The sequence below is a fragment of the Bufo gargarizans genome, chromosome 7 (genome assembly GCF_014858855.1).
Source record: "Bufo gargarizans isolate SCDJY-AF-19 chromosome 7, ASM1485885v1, whole genome shotgun sequence".
NCBI classification, from domain to species: Eukaryota; Metazoa; Chordata; class Amphibia; order Anura; family Bufonidae; genus Bufo; species Bufo gargarizans.
This window is the reverse complement of record NC_058086.1, coordinates 15,030,742-15,047,517: the sequence shown is the minus strand read 5'-3', so window position 1 is coordinate 15,047,517 and position 16,776 is coordinate 15,030,742. Positions and strand designations below refer to the sequence as shown.

Sequence of the window (16,776 nt, the reverse complement as noted above, 5' to 3'; positions counted from 1 at the left end):
TCACTATAGAGACTACAACCGGGAACAGCTCCAATAAAACAATATTTTTTGTCACACCACTAGTTATCCAAGAACTTGGCCAAGCTTCAGCAGACAATTTATTGGCCCAAAGCGCACCGTAGCCACAACTTCCCGCAGCGTCCGTAAATAAACCTAGAGAATCCAACTCTATAAATTCCACCTGCCAACAACTTGATCCATTAAAATTTTCTAAAGATTCCAACCAGATTGCCATATCATCCTTCAAACCATTTGTCAACCTAATATGTGAAGTAGACGACTTAAGACCCCCCCATAGAAAAATATAGGCGTTTTGAAAAAACGCGTCCTACTGGGATAATCCTACAGGCAAAATTTAAAGAACCCATCAACGACTGCATTTCACTCAACGTACATTTCTTCTTCCTCAAACAAGAAATTAATAGTCATCTCATTTTATTTAATTTCTCAACCGGTAAACGAAACTCCATATTAACAGTGTCAATCATAATACCTAAAAATTCCAAACAATAACAGGGTAACACGTTTTTTTTCTTTTGCTACTGGAATCTCAAATAAACTGTATAACTAAAAATTTGCTTAACAACATAGAACATAACACGGAACGAGGAAAACCTACAAATAAAAAGTCATCTAAATAATGTTATACACCTCCAGAAGGAACTTGCGACTGAATCACCCAATGAATAAATGTGGAAAAAGATTCAAAATAAAAACAAGATAACGAGAAACCCATTGGGAGACATTTGTCGAAATAAAAACTGCCATCAAACTGAAAGCTCAAAGAGTTAAAACCTGAATGAATTACTGGAAGTAAGCGAAAGGTTGACTTAATGTTAGCTTTGGCAAGCAGAGCTCCTGTGCCAAAATGCCTCAGTAAAGACAATGCATTATTAAACAAAGAGTATTCGACTGAAGCATTAGACTTATCCACCACGTCATTTAGTGAACTTTTCTCAGGGAATGACAAATAGTGAATAAGTCTAAATTCTCCCGATTCCTTCTTTGGAACAATCCCCAATGGTGACAATCTAAAGTTCAAAATAGGTGGGTTAGGGCTCTTTCACATCTGCGTTATTGTCTTCCGGCATAGAGTTCCGTCGTCGGGGCTCTATGCCGGAAGAATACTGATCAGGATTATCCTAATGCATTCTGAATGGACAGTCCGTCCTTCAGGATGCATCAGGATGTCTTCCGTTCCGGAACGGAACGTTTTTTGGCTGCAGCAAATAGCGCAGCATGCTGCGCTTTTTGCTCCGGCCAAAAATCCGGAACACTTGCCGCAAGGCCGGATCCGGAATGAATGCCCATTGAAAGGCATTGATCCGGATCCGGCCTTAAGCTAAACGTCGTTTCGGCGCATTGCCGGATGCAACGTTTAGCTTTTTCTCAATGGTTACCATGGCTGCCGGGACGCTAAAGTCCTGGCAGCCATGGTAAAGTGTAGTGGGGAGCGGGGAGCAGTATACTTACCATCCGTGCGGCTCCCGGGGCGCTCCAGAGTGACGTCAGGGCGCCCCAGGCGCATGGATGACGTGATCACATGGATCACATGATCCATGCGCATGGGGCGCTCTGACGTCACTCTGGAGCACCCCGGGAGCCGCGCGGACTGTAAGTATGTCGCTCCCCCGCTCCCCACTACTACTATGGCAACCAGGACTTTAATAGCGTCCTGGGTGCCATAGTAACACTGAAAGCATTTTGAAGACAGATCCGTCTTCAAATGCTTTCAGTACACTTGCGTTTTTCCGGATCCGGCGTGTAATTCCGGCAAGTGGAGTACACGCCGGATCCGGACAACGCAAGTGTGAAAGAGGCCTTAGAAAAAGGACCGGCAATTCTACCCAGTTCCAATTCCTTTTGCAATTTAGCACTAACCACATCCTTAAAACGACTTACAGATTTTAAATTATCCACCCAGCAACAACCTTCTCCCAGGAATTCAAGAACTTCAAAACCAATATTAAAACCATCAAATATTAATTTAGCTTTTGCATTATCTGGGTACCTGATCCCTGGTACTTGGCTGTTGCTGGTTGACTTGAGAATTCCTTTTAAAACAATGCATCATTGGATGCGTACCACCACAAAAAGAACATTCATGCTTGTATCTACAATTAGATAACCATTTACATGAAGACGCATTAAATGCAAAACATAGGCAAAACATTTTGTCATATTGGAACCAAGCCATCCTGCCAAAATTGTGGTAAGCCTCCAGAATAATATCTAAATGTTGAAACAGACCACTACAATAGTCTGGGAGTTTTTCACCAAGCACTTCGGCATAAATACTAAATGCTTGAATCCAATTATTCAGTGACCTATGAAAAAAACGTCTGACATCTTCACTTTTTTCATCTTTCTTCTCAATCCGCACTACACGTTCCTTTGCTGAAGTACATTACTTCAATAAATTCCAAACGCCAAATTTTTCCTTTAATACTATTACTTAAATGGAAACCAAGTGGCTATAGTTCACATACCATCGCCTCCTTAACGCAGATCTCATTAACACCAATACCTTAGCCAATACAGGCACGGTTTTCTCTACCGCTGCACTATTAGTATTCATTTTCTCACAATTAGAAATCCAGATATCAGATGCTGGATGAACCACTCGCCTACTAGCCACCTCAGCCAGCAGTTTAACCAAAGCTGACAGTAACAAAGATTCAAAGACAACACATGAAGGTTCTCACCATCAGCTCCCTCCTGGACCGGCCCAGAGGATGATTCTTGCCTATCTCTTCTATGGGGGCCAGGAGGTGGCTCAACCACAACTTGTGGAAACCCCTCGACCAGCTGTCCCATCGACTCTTCTGCTGCTTCTCCTCTTGTGCTGAAATCCTGGCTGTCCTCTTCCTCCACCGCTTAGGTGTACTTGCGTTGCTTATTGAAAAGGCCGGCGCTCTCTCTGCTGACAGGCCAGCCGCTCTGTTTCCCCGCCTCATTGATCCTGGAAGACCTGCTCCTCCGCCTTCCTCCGGTAGATGGCAAGGCTTCATGTCCCGATCTCTCGGCTCTGTTCCGCCGGCGCCCCGCCTCAGGAGGAGGAGCATAAGCGCTCCTAGCTCTTTCGACTCTTTTGCAACAGAGTGAAACCAACTCCTCCTCCCTCTGTTGACAGGCAGCTGGCTCTTCACTGCCCGCCTCCGGCGCAGCCCTGGTTCCTTCTTCCGGCTCCCTCCTTGATGTCAGCAGCTATTCCAGGAATCTCTGTAGCCAGTCTTCTCCGCCGGCAGTCTCTGCTTTTTCGATCAGCTGGCGCAGTAGGACGTCCATGGCACAGGTCCAGCGATGCTCCTCTTGTTCTTCAAACTGGCCCCAAACCACTGGACCACCTGAAATATAAAGGGTACAAGCTTACCGCCGTATGCATAACAACAAATCACAACGCTGGATTTCTCACCCAGCAACCGCCCGCAACCATTCATTATTGAGGATTCTTCAGCCAGCAACAACATCAGAACCGGAATAAACCAGCTACCTCAGCACTAACTTTCAGGTACCTGAAGAGCGGGAAAAAGAGAGGGGGGGGAAAGGAGGCATTTAAATACAAAATATATGAGGTGCCTGCGCCCCCATGTGTCCCCCAAGCTAAACGCTCTGGAGGACTATTCATTTGAAAATTCCCAACAGAGGTTCAATTTTTATGAGAGCAATCCCTGGTGTCTGCCATTGAGTAAGATTTGTCATCTTGCAGCTGCTTATCCTCATTCCCTAAGCAATAAATATGTATATTAAAGCAACCGATTTGTTCTAGTTTCGAGAAATCTGCACCAACCACTGATAATAAATACTGACAAAAGCTGTAGAATAATCCGCCCCGCAAATGTTAAATCCTATATCTTGTTCAATGTACCCTTTTAAAGGCTTATCCCAAGATATAAGGTTATCCCTTATTCATAAGGCAGGGGAAAGGATGTGATCTGTGGCGGTCCAACCAGTATGACGCCCATGAATGTCCAGAATGAGGGTTCTGAGTTCCTCGAATGAAAGGAGCAGTGGTGTCAATCCATACATTCCTCAAGGGACTGCCGGTATAGAGATACTGCATTCTCCAGCAGTCTTATAGAAAAGGAATGGCTCAAAAATGTGCATGCGCGTTGGCACTGTTCTTGGGATTGGTGGAAGACCCAGGGCTCAGACCTCCACTCATTGGATACTTATCCCTTATCCTGTGGATAGGAAATACGTTTATATTTTGGGACATGCCCTTTAATTCTCTTTAAAGTCATATGTCTTGCTGGTAGGAAAGGCTGGAGGAAACTGGGTGTGGGAAGCCCCTAGGCTGTAAAGGTACCTTTGTTCAAGTCCCTTTTTGTCCTCCCCATAATATGGTCCTTATCCTGCCCAGTAATGATGGTGAGATGACGCCTAAAAAGTGATCTCTACAGAATAGGAAATGTCAGCCTATTATGAGACATGGCGGCCAAAGTGAAAATTGCTAAATTTAATTTTTCTTAATGTAAGTTTAAGTTATAAACTACAACGTATATAATAATATCTATCAAAAATATATTTACACTACCGATCAGCTGTTTATATATACTGCTGTTTAAAGAGGCTGTGGCACTCTACCGAGCACCGCAGCCTCTACCTAGGGCAGTCACGTCACAATCATCAGTCACAAGGGAATGGGTTTCGGAACCCCAGCCCAGTAATCCTTTTCTGAGGACAGGTCATCAATATTTTCCTCCCAGAACACCCTCATAAAGGGGTTGTCCAGGATTTTGATACTGATGCCTATCCTCAATATAGGTCATAAATATCAAACCGACAAACTACTTAGTGTAAGCTCTGGTGCCAGAACTACACAGCTCCCATCCATTGGTAACTGCAGCACTGCTCCCATCCACTTTAGTTCCAGAGCTGGAGCTACAAATAAACAGCTGATCAATGTGGGTGCAAGGTGTCGGACAAATGCCAGTCTGATATTTAGGACCATCAGTTTTAAATCCTGGTGTCACGATAGGGATCAGTGAGGCCCTGAACTTCACCCGCACCACTGTCCCTACTTGTTTCCACAATCAACCCTAGCTAATGGCCCACAGCTAGACAGCGGTCCCTTCCTTACCAACTGCAGGGGTCTAGAGAGAAAATGCAGCGACAAAATATTAAATGTAGTAAAAGACATACAGAGCAGATAACCGACTTGGATAACCAGAATCAGAACAGAACCAAACTGAATATAGCAGAGTTGTACAAGCCTAAGTCAATCCAAGAGGAATCCAATCTAAAGCCAAATGAGAAACTGGAATACATAAGTGTACCAAACCAGGAAGTCAAAACCAGGATGTCTTGTCAGGTCCAAATTGTCAGGCAAAGGGATAGTAGTCAGAAACATGCTAAGGTCCAAAAATCCAGAGATCAAAAATACAGTATAGCAGGGTATATGATCAGTAACACCTTAAACACAGGCAACTGTAGCAAGAAGTTGTCTGTTTAAATAAGACCGCTAGCCTGGTAGAGAAGTGACATCTGGACAACCCTTTCACCAAAACATTAGGTAATTTTTTTTATATACAGTATTTGCGTAAAAAATAAGAAGTCCCAGTTCCAGGTTCACTGACACTGTTTATACAACCAACTTCAATTTCTGGTTGACAAAAATGAAAATGGCAGATAATGGGCATGTACTGTATACCCCTATAGCAGATTACATACTCACAGGTTAGAGGACCACATTAGACATGGGACAGATAAATAGAAAGTAGCAGCTTCTCCCTCGGCTCAGATGTACCATTTGTTTTTATGCCAAACCTTTGATGATCAAGCTGTTTACCCAACACTAAAGTGAAGACCGGTCTGATATAATTATCAATACCCAGCATATTGAAGTGCGTATCATGTCCACCTGTATGGCATATGGGAAATGCTGTTCCTTTGTGCTGGGCAGCCTTTCATGTTGAATAAAAATGACATCTATTGTCTCATTCTGCAGGTGCAGCGATTGTCTAATGTGCTTTATGACTGACGGGTGGAAGGAAGACCACTGGGATCAAACAGTCTCATCAAAAAGAAAATGCTCTGTCTCTGGGGAAAAGTTGTTTTCTGTCTTCTGTCATTTATAAAATGCTTTAAGGCTGTAGAAATACCTCTTGAAGGTAAGTTGTTTTTTTTTTAAGGGGTTTATTCCCAAAAAATGAGGATGAAAATAGAAATGTATTAGAAAAAAAGATACCGGTAGTTATAATATAGTTGTATTTCTGGTTTCATATCACAAATGCCAAGACTGCAGGCACATTTGGTAAAGTAGAAAAGTCTAATAGTTCAAGAAAATAATGTTTCAAGGGTGCGTAGCATTTTAGAATGTTTGCATTGCTTTTCTTTGTACATCAGGGCTGTCTTTTTCTTACCTTTTAACTTTTTTCTTTTGTACAATATTAGAGGTTCTTTTATTCGTGTTAGGGTCCATTCACACGTCCTTTGTTTCTTTCCTGATCTGTTCCGTTTTTTGCGGAACAGATCTGGACCAGATCTGGACCCATTCATTTTCAATGGGTCCTGAAAAAATGTGCTGTGCGATTTTTTTCAGGACCCATTGAAAATGAATGGGTCCAGATCTGGTCCAGATCTGTTCCGCAAAAAACGGAACAGATCAGGAAAGAAACAACGGACATATGAATGGACCCTTATAGTTATTTATTTTTCAAATTTCCACATTAATAGTAAAATAAAGGATTATAATGGGTTCCCCTTATTTGTTTTAGTCCTTTTGTATGTATACACTCATGTGATCTGGCTACAGTTTGAGTTGAGGTAGGCAGTTTGTGTGTGTTTTATTTTCTTTATGTGCTGAAAATGAGAATTACATGATTATTACTTATTGAACAGTTATAGATAGCTTGAAGCAGGATTCACTTGAAACATCTTTGCTGCATAGGTGACTAAAGATTGTCTTTTGGAACTTTTTTTAAACTTGGAGTGCTGCCATTTTTTCAAGTTAGATAGCTACCGTGGCCATCAATGGAGGCAGACCACATAGGTACAGTTGGGCCCCCCAGTCCTCCTTTCCAAGGCTGTAAGGACTCCCTGCTCTTCTCTGTGGAGTCATGGCTCAGCCCCTTTTGAAGACTGCTCCTAGCCTTGCTCTAAGGGGTCTGTAAGCACCCCTATATATTTAGGGGGACATTTATTAAGACTAGCGCTTTCCACACCGGTCTTAAGTCCCTGAGCGCTGCTGCCAAATTATGTAGAGCTTTTTCCAGCAGGCCGTGCAACTTAAACCTACACTTGCTCCCTTGGTGGCGTAGATTTAAGCAATTTTTCATGCCAAAAACTAACGTGGAAAATTATAAATGAGCAGGGCCTGCCAGCCCGTCCACTTTTACACCCACAGCAACTTTTCTCGCCACTGTGGAAAAGTGCCGCAAAATGCGGTGCGAGAAAATCTGCAACTTATATACATCATTATTGTGGTGTATATATATTAATAAATGTCCCTCTTAGGGTCCATTCACACATCTGTGTGTGTTTTGTGGATCCGTAGATCTGCAAAACACGGAAACTGGCAATGTGCGTTCCGCATTTTACAGACTAATAGAATATGCCTATTCTTGTTCGCTATTGCGGACAAGAATAGGACATGTTCTATTTTTTCCGGGATCGGAATTGCGGACCCGGAAGTGCGGCCCCATAGAAATGAATGGGTCCCCAATTCCGTTCTTGCAAAATGCGGAATGCAATTGCGGATGTGTGAATGGAGCCTTAAGGCCCCTTTCAAACGAGCATGACGGCTTAGGTCCAGATGCGTTCAGTGAAACTCGCACCATTTTGCAAGCAAGTTCAGTCAGTTTTGTCTGCGATTGCGTTCAGTTCAGATTTTTCCGCTTGGGTGCAATGCGTTTTGATGCGTTTTTCACGCATGTGATAAAAAACTGAAGGTTTACAAACAACATCTCCTAGCAACCATCAGTGAAAAAACGCATTGCTTCCAGATGCAATGTGTTTTTGACTGAAGCCCCATTCATTTCTTTGGGGCCAGGGCTGCGTGAAAAACGCAGAATATAGAACATGCTTTGTTTTTCACGCAACGCAGAACTGATGCGTGGAAAAAATGCTCATGTACACAGACTCATTAAAAAATTAGGGTCAGGATTCTGCGCCGGTGCTATGCGTTCACATCACGCATTGCCCCCGCGCGGAAAACTTGCTCGTGTGAAAGGGGCCTAGCTTTTTATTACTGTGTTTCCAAATTGATAGATATATATCTTATTTTATGTAATTAGGGAACTACCATTAATATATTTTTCAATATACTCTTAAAAGTAGCTCCAAGGTGGAGCTCACTTCAAATTTCATACCTATCATTAGATGTAATAGATGTGCCTGACTGAATATTCGCACTCGCCTTGTTTTATTACATTTTGTGTTACTCACTTTGTATTAGATAAACAAACATGAGGACAGTTTTTGACCAACTCCTTCAATTTTATAGACAAATCCTTCAAATTATAGACACAGCTTTAATGTTTCGGCAGCAGGATTCTTCTGGTTAAATTATGGGATCTACTGTATTTTTAAAACTGTTTTTCTGAGCCATCCAGTGCAGATGGATGAAAAAGAAGAGAAGAAAAGAAAAAAAGTTCCTTTTATGAACAAAGTAGTGAGGTTGAGTAATATTTGTAAACTTTAGAATGAACAACTTGGAATTTCCCAAAGTTAAACAGACTTTTTTCTGAGTCATGTGCATCTTAGACTGTGTACATTTATCTTGAATGAGCTCTATCTGCACATGACCACAACTAAACCCTTTAACACTAGATGTTATTGCGGGTACTTTCCCTCATCATTAACGCCAAATCTCTAACTCATTTTAAGGGGTTATCCCATGAATAAAAATCTGAGATTATATAGCACATGACAATCTGTTTCTAACAAAGCTAGAACCAGCCCTGTACCTCACATGGATCCAGAGATCTCCACATTCATTTTTCTGCTATATCAATCTGACTGCTCAAGGGGAGTGTCTTTTCTGCTGCAGCTCAGAAGCAGGGCCGGCTCCAGGATCATGTGGGCCCTTGGGCGATAAAGTCTCAGTGGGCCCCCTTACACAGTGATAACTCTCTGAGTACACATAATACAGTAGATATCACCTGCAGTCCTATGTAACAGCATAGATAACACAGTCATGGCTATCTGAGTACAGAAAATGTAGTAGTGTTACCTGCAGTCCTATGTAAAACCACAGATAACACTAGTGTAGATCATGTAGTAGTGTTACCTGCGTCCTTAGTGTGCCTCCCTGTGCCTCTACCACGGACTCCATGCTGGTGGTGATGCCTCCTCTTCCATCTTCATCTTGCCCCGCACAGAATGTCCTGATGCAGCTGCGTCAAGACAAAGGGAACACTCTAGGCATGGTTATGGTGACACACACACGGGGACAGACGCACACACACACAGGGACAGACACACACGGACAGACACCCACTGATATGACTCCCACTGATACCCAGTACTAAGGAGACATGGACTGAGGTTTAAAAGGGAATTATCAACATGTACCAGAAGGTGGTCTAAACCATAACCCATTAGGCACTGGCTAGACTGTGGGATGGAGTCTAAGCAATGCCTCAGGCCTTATGCACACTGCCGTTATGCGTCCGTTCCGTGCATTGGGGACCACAATTTGTGGTCCCCAATGCACTGGCAACGTCCGTGCGGCGGCCGGGACAGATTGAGACCCATTCAACCTGAATGGGTTCATGATCCGTCCGCACAAAAAAATAGAACATGTTCTATTTTTTTGCGGTGCGGAGGCATGGACGGAAACACCATGGAAGCACTACAGAGTGCTTCCCATTGAGCGATTGCGGACCCATTCAAGTGAATAGGTCCGCATCCGTGATGCACACGGCCGGTGTGCATGAGGCCATAGACACAGAAAGGGGCACACACACAGGGACAGACGGACTGACACACACACACACAAGGACAGACGGACTGGCGCACACAGACACAGGGACAGACGGACTGGCACACACACACAGGGACAGACGGACTGGCGCACACACACACAAGGACAGACAGACTGGCGCACACACACACAGGGACAGACGGACTGGCGCACACACACACAGGGACAGACGGACTGGTGCACACACACAAGGACAGACGGACTGGCGCACACACACACAGGGACAGACGGACTGGCGCATACACACACAGGGACAGACGGACTGGCGCATACACACACAGGGACAGACGGACTGGCGCACACACACACAGGGACAGACAGACTGGCGCACACACACAGGGACAGACGGACTGGCGCACACACAGGGACAGACGGACTGGCGCACACACACACACACAGGGACAGACGGACTGGCGCACACACACACAGGGACAGATGGACTGGCGCACACACAGGGACAGACGGACTGGCGCACACAGAGGGACAGACGGACTGGGGAATACACACACACAGGGACAGACGGACTGGGGCACACACACAGGGACCGACGGACTGGGGCACACACACACAGGGACAGACGGACTGGGGCACACACAGGGACAGACAGACTGGGGCACACACAGGGACAGACAGACTGGGGCACACACACACAGGGACAGACGGACTGGCACACACACAGGGACAGACAGACTGGGGCACACACACACAGGGACAGACAGACTGGCACACACACGCAGGGACAGACGGACTGGCACACACACACAGGGACAGACAGACTGGCACACACACACAGGGACAGACAGACTGACACACACACAGGGACAGACAGACTGACACACACACACAGGGACAGACAGACACACATCATGGCCCTCAGAATACACCTGGATCTGTATGATAACCCCCCTTAATTGCACCAGATTCCACTCCACTTGAAACCCACTGCCCCCGAGTGCTCCACCTGCCCCCTCATATATGAGCTCCATATGCTTCCCCTCACAAGTTCTATGTTCTCCAGCAGCACATCCTACCTCACTCTGCATCTTGCAGGCACACAGCCCCTCCTCCTTCCACAAGCTGCTGCTGCCGTCAGGGTCTGTCATGTGACCATGAAGGAGCATGTGACCAGTGATGTCACAGACCTCCTTCTAGCAACTACATTGTAGCATATGATCGCTCATCTACCGAAACAACTCCATCTACCCTGTTCTGAGTCCTGGGGCCGCTTACCCCAGCAGTGCACATGGCGAAAATTGTCTGCATTGCTGGGGTAAGCTGCCCTAGAATTCAAAACAGGCAGGACACAGCTGCAGGAGTGAGTGGGCACAGTGGGCCCCCCCAGGAGCAGGGGGCCCCGGCACTTGCCCAGGTTTGCCGGGTGGTGGCGCCGGCCCTGCTCAGAAGGCCTGTCTTTTCTGCTGCAGCCCTCTCCCTATCACAGCTCAGGAAGTTGAAGGATGATACTGAGCATGTGCGGCCTTCTCAGTGAGTCGGATCAAGACAAAAGAGAAAAACAATCAGCAGGTGGCGCTATACAGATACATTTTATTAAATAACTCAGTGGCTATGCCATATTTTTTATTGCATGCAATTACAAAAGAATTCAGACCCAAATGCTGTTTGAAATCTGTAGAATATTATTCATGGGATAACCCATTTAAGTGACAACTGAGAGAGTGTGAAATATTCAGAAGAACTCATATGTCCATGCTAGACTGGACATCTCCCATGTACTTTGGGCAGTCATACCCTAAAGGACTTCACTCCTAAAGGACTCCTTTTTTAGATCATTTCTCTCCCTCCCTTACCCAAATTAAAAACTCCATACTGAAAAATACATCCCATCCACATTCCCTCATGCAATAAGAACACTGTTGTTAGAACATACTAGTCTCAACTCTCCCCCACATTCATCTAATCTTAAAGGGGTTCTGCAGTTTTTTAAACTGTGATGATCTATCCTCTTGATAGATCATCAGCATCTGATCCCTGCCGATCATCTGTTTGAGAAGGCAGCGGCCCTGGCAGTAGTGCCGCGCCTTCTCGCTGTTTACCGCAGGCCCATTCAAGTGAACAGAGGTTAGCCCAGCCCAGGCTATTGATACTAGTCGTGACGTCACTGGGCCTGCGGTAAATAGCAAAAAGGCCGCGGCACTACTGCAAGCGCTGCTGCCTTCTCAAACAGCTGATCAGCAGGGGACCCGGGTGTCGGACCCCCGCCGATCAGATGCTGATGATCTATCCAGAGAATATATCAGTTTAAAAAAAACTGCAGAGCCCCTTTAAAGTATGTGTCTCAATGGAAAGGTATTATTGGGGTTCACTTACAAGATACAAAATGGCAAATGCTGTGGGTCTTTATTGTTATTATTGATTATTTATTGTTATTTATTTATTGTTTATTGTTATAATTTAACCACTTACCGCTACTCTAACGCCGAAAGGCGTCATCTCTGCGGCGCTCCCAGGCTACGCTAACGCCGATTGGCGTCATCTCGCGTGAGCCGAGATTTCCTGTGAACGCGCGCACACAGGAGCGCGCGTTCACAGGAACGCATAGTGCACAAGTTCATCTGCAGCCTGCCGGCCGCGATCATTGGCTGGCAGGCTGTAGATTTTTGAATCGTCCAATGAAATGGTTATGTCAGACGCTATTTTGAAAATAGCGTCTGATATAACTGCTGCCTGGTCCTCTGGTGGTCCCTTTCGCTTGGATCGACCACCAGAGGACACAGGCAGCTCAGTAAGTAGCACCAAACACCACACTACACATTAGATATTACCCTGTCATTTATTAACCCCTTATTTAGCACCTGATCACCCATATTAGACTCCCTGATCACCCTGATCACCCCCTTGTCCACCCCCCTGTCATTGATCACCCCCCCCTGTAAGGGTCCCTCACCCCTGCCAGGTAGTTAGCTACTTGCTAGGTAGTTTAGCGCCCACCGCACCGCACCGCAGTCACCGATTAGTCGCTGATTAGCGTCATCGCTGTCGCTAATCAGCACTAGTACTATATAGTATCTGTAAGTGATCAATACTGATCGCAATCAGATCTATATAAGTACATTAGGGTCACCTTAGGTTCTACAAAAAACGCAGTGTTCGCCCAATCAGGCCTGATCTTGTGCGCACACTTGCGTTCAGTCCGCCCCACCGCAGTGACAGAATTTTTTTTTTCTGATCACTGCAAAAACACCGTAAAATCGCTGCGGCGCTATAAAAGATCACTTTTGAGCTTTTTGGATCTTTATTAGCGATCGCAGCTTTACTTCGCAAGCACTCCCTTTTACTAGGCAGGTTTGCTCTTTTTCCTGGGTAGTCTCAGAGGAATACCCCCTAAATTTAGTGAACCCAAAATGTCAAACAAGGGGTATTCCGCTGAAGAGGCCTACAGGATTCTGGCCGTGATGGATGAAAGCGATGGGGACGCCTCATCCGCTGAATCCAGTGGTTCAGAATATGAACCTGTAGACAGCAGTGGCACTCTAACGGCTAGTGAGGATGACGAGGTAGAGGTCCCTGCTACGGCCAGACGTACCCGATCCCATGTAAGAGTTCTGCCTACCCTGCATGATGATCCTCATTTGCAGCAGAGTGGTGCTAGCGCTGATCTTGTTTATGGTGCGGCATACACCAGCAGCGCAGCACAGCCTGGACCTTCTACCAGCACTGCCGTATTCCCTGGTGAAGTGGCGAGCACCAGAAGGGCAGTTCCAGCTGGTACGGTGGCACGTGCAATAACTCCCCCGTCGCAGCCACCGCGTTCACAGGCCCGTAGAACCCTTAGTCTCCCAGAGGTGCTGGCAAATCCTAATTGGCAATCCCCTGATTCCGCCGCACCCGTATTGCCCCCTTTCACCGCCCAGTCTGGAGTTCGCGTGGAGACGGCTCATTTAGGATCGGCCCTTCAGTTTTTTGATCTGTTCTTCACCGCGGATCTCTATGACCTAGTTGTGGCAGAAACCAACCGCTACGCCACACAGTTTATTACCGCCAATCCGGAAAGCTTCTATGCCCAGCCTTTCCGGTGGAAACCAGTCACTGTTTCCGAGTTTAAATTTTTTTTGGGCCTTCTCCTCAGCATGGGTCTAACTAAAAAAAATGTATTGCGGTCATATTGGTCTAAAGACCCAATACATTTCATGCCCATGTTCTCTGCTGCAATGTCTAGGGCACGTTTTGAGGCCATCATGTGCTTTATGCATTTTACGGACAATAGCACCTGTCATCCAAGAGGCCACCCTGCTTATGACCGGCTCCATAAAATTCGGCCCCTCATAGACCATTTGTCATCCAGATTTGCAGATGCGTATACCCCTAATCAAAACATCTGCATAGACGAGTCCCTAGTACATTTTACCGGGCGCCTTGGCATAAAACAGTACATCCCCAGCAAGCGCGCCCGGTATGGGGTCAAACTGTATAAGCTCTGTGAAAGGGCCACAGGCTATACATATCGTTTTAGGGTCTATGAGGGAAAAGACTCAAAACTGGAGCCGGTCGGATGTCCTGACTACCTGGGGAGCAGTGGCAAGATTGTCTGGGACTTGGTGTCACCCTTACTCCACAAGGGGTACCACTTATACGTGGACAATTTTTACTCAAGCGTGGCCCTCTTTCGGCACTTACATCTAGTCGGAATTCAATGCTGTGGCACCGCGCGACCTAGTCGCCGGGGCTTCCCCCAACGGCTCGTTAGTACCCGACTTGCACGGGGGGAGAGGGCTGCCTTGTGTGACCAAGAACTGCTCGCGGTGAAGTGGAGGGACAAGAGGGACGTTTACCTTCTGTCCACCATTCACGCAGACACGACTGTCCAAATTGAACGGGCAACTGGAGTCATTGTGAAACCCCTCTCTGTCCACGACTATAACCTTCACATGGGAGGGGTGGACTTCAATGACCAGATGTTGGCTCCCTATTTAGTTTCCCGCAGAACCAGACGCTGGTATAAGAAGGTGTCTGTTTATTTGATCCAATTGGCGATGTACAATAGTTTTGTTCTCTACAGTAAGGCTGGGAGAACAGGATCCTTCCTAAAATTCCAGGAAGAGATCATTTCGGAAATCCTGTATCCAGGAGGGTCCGTGCCCCAAGGCCCTGATGTAGTGAGCCGGCTACATGGCAGACATTTCCCGTCTGTCTATCCTGGTACCCCAACTCAACGTTCCACAAGAAAAAGATGTCGTGTCTGTAGCAGGGGTGGAATAAGGCGTGACACCACCTTTTTTTGTCCTGACTGTCCTGACCAGCCTGCCCTATGCATAGGGGAGTGTTTCCGCAAGTTCCACACTCAGGTACACTATTAGCATAGGGATTGCGTACACAGGACAGGCACACAGGGGTCTTAGGGCCCTTTCACACAGAGCTGCCACAAACCTCTCCTTTCACCTGGGACAAAGTGCATAATGTACTTCGCCGCATCTCTGGGCGATTTGCGCTTTGCACATTGTCCCATGGGGAAGGAGAGGTTTGTTCAATAAAGGTAAAAAAAAAAAAAAAAAAAAAAATCACCGGTAAGCAAAAAAGTTATTGTTCTGTTTCAAAAGTTTATAAAAGTTAATGTTAATAAATTTATTGCGTTGCGGCCTGTTTTTTTTTTTTTTTTTTACCTTCTAGGTGGACCAAGCGATCAAGCAGCTGCAGCACTGATGTGCATTCTGACAGAAGCATTGCGCTGCTGTCAGATTACACAAAAGTCGGTGTATGCGGCGCTGCAAGACGAGATTTCTCCTCTGCAGTAACAGATATGTTTGCCGAGGCATACGAGCTGAGGAGGAGGCGGCGTTCCTATGCTTTGGCAAACACTTTGTATATATAAAAAAAATAAAAAAAATCCCGGCAATGATTTATTCATCCACATCGATTGATGTGAATGGAGAAATCGGGTTTGCAAGGGCATACGAGCTAAGTGGGTATGGATGTTGGGCGGAGCTCCTATGTCCTGGCAGACGCCTTTCCCCTCCTTTTTTTTTGGGCAGAGATTTTTTCATCCACATTGATCGATGCGAATGAAGAAATCTGTGCCGTTCATTTTTTTCTTTCAGCCCAGAGGCTGAACGGGAAAAAAAAATCTCATTACCTGTATGCTCAATATAAGGAGAATAGCAGAAACTCCTAATGCTGGCCATACATGTAATGATTGCGGAGACCCTCAAATGCCAGGGCAGTACAAACACCCCACAACTGACCCCATTTTGGAAAGAAGACACCCCAAGGTATTCCGTGAGGGGCATATTGAGTCCATGAAAGTTTTAAATTTTTGACCCAAGTTAGCGGAAATTGAGACTTTGTGAGAAAAAAAAAAAATAATCAATTTCCGCTAACTTATGCCAAAAATGTTTTTTTCTATGAACTCGCCATGCCCCTCATTGAATACCTTGGGGTGTCTTCTTTCCAAAATGGGGTCACATGTGGGGTATTTATACTGCCCTGGCTTTTTAGGGGCCCTAAAGCGTGAGAAGAAGTCTGGGACCGAAATGTCTAAAAATGCCCTCCTAAAAGGAATTTGGGCACCTTTGCCCACCTTGGCAGCAAAAAAGTGTGACACATCTGGTATCGCCGTACTCAGGAGAAGTTGGGCAATGTGTTTTGGGGTGTCATTTTACATATACCCATGCTGGGTGGGATAAATATCTTGGTCAAATGCCAACTTTGTATAAAAAAATTGGAAATGTTGTCTTTTGCCAAGATATTTCTCTCACCCAGCATGGGTATATGTAAAATGACACCCCAAAACACATTCCCCAACTTCTCCTGAGTACGGCGATACCAGATGTGTGACACTTTTTTGCAGCCAAGGTGGGCAAAGGGGCACACATTCCAAAGAGCACCTTTAGGAT

At 45.7% G+C, this 16,776-nt stretch overlaps 1 protein-coding gene across 5 annotated transcripts in view; it reads left to right on the top strand.

Moving 5' to 3' along the window:
• The window catches only part of CHL1 (cell adhesion molecule L1 like), a 117,392-nt gene that overhangs the window by 23,665 nt on the left and 76,951 nt on the right, over window positions 1–16,776 (top strand). For 4 of the 5 annotated variants that reach the window (XM_044302092.1, XM_044302093.1, XM_044302095.1 and 1 more), the window contains one exon: window positions 5,951–6,113. In XM_044302092.1, coding sequence (XP_044158027.1) covers window positions 6,032–6,113 — 82 coding nt within the window. In that variant the 5' untranslated portion in view covers window positions 5,951–6,031. Of the gene's footprint in view, window positions 1–1,834; window positions 3,512–5,950; window positions 6,114–16,776 lie in introns of those variants that run through there. The other variant, XM_044302096.1, reaches the window with a different exon arrangement.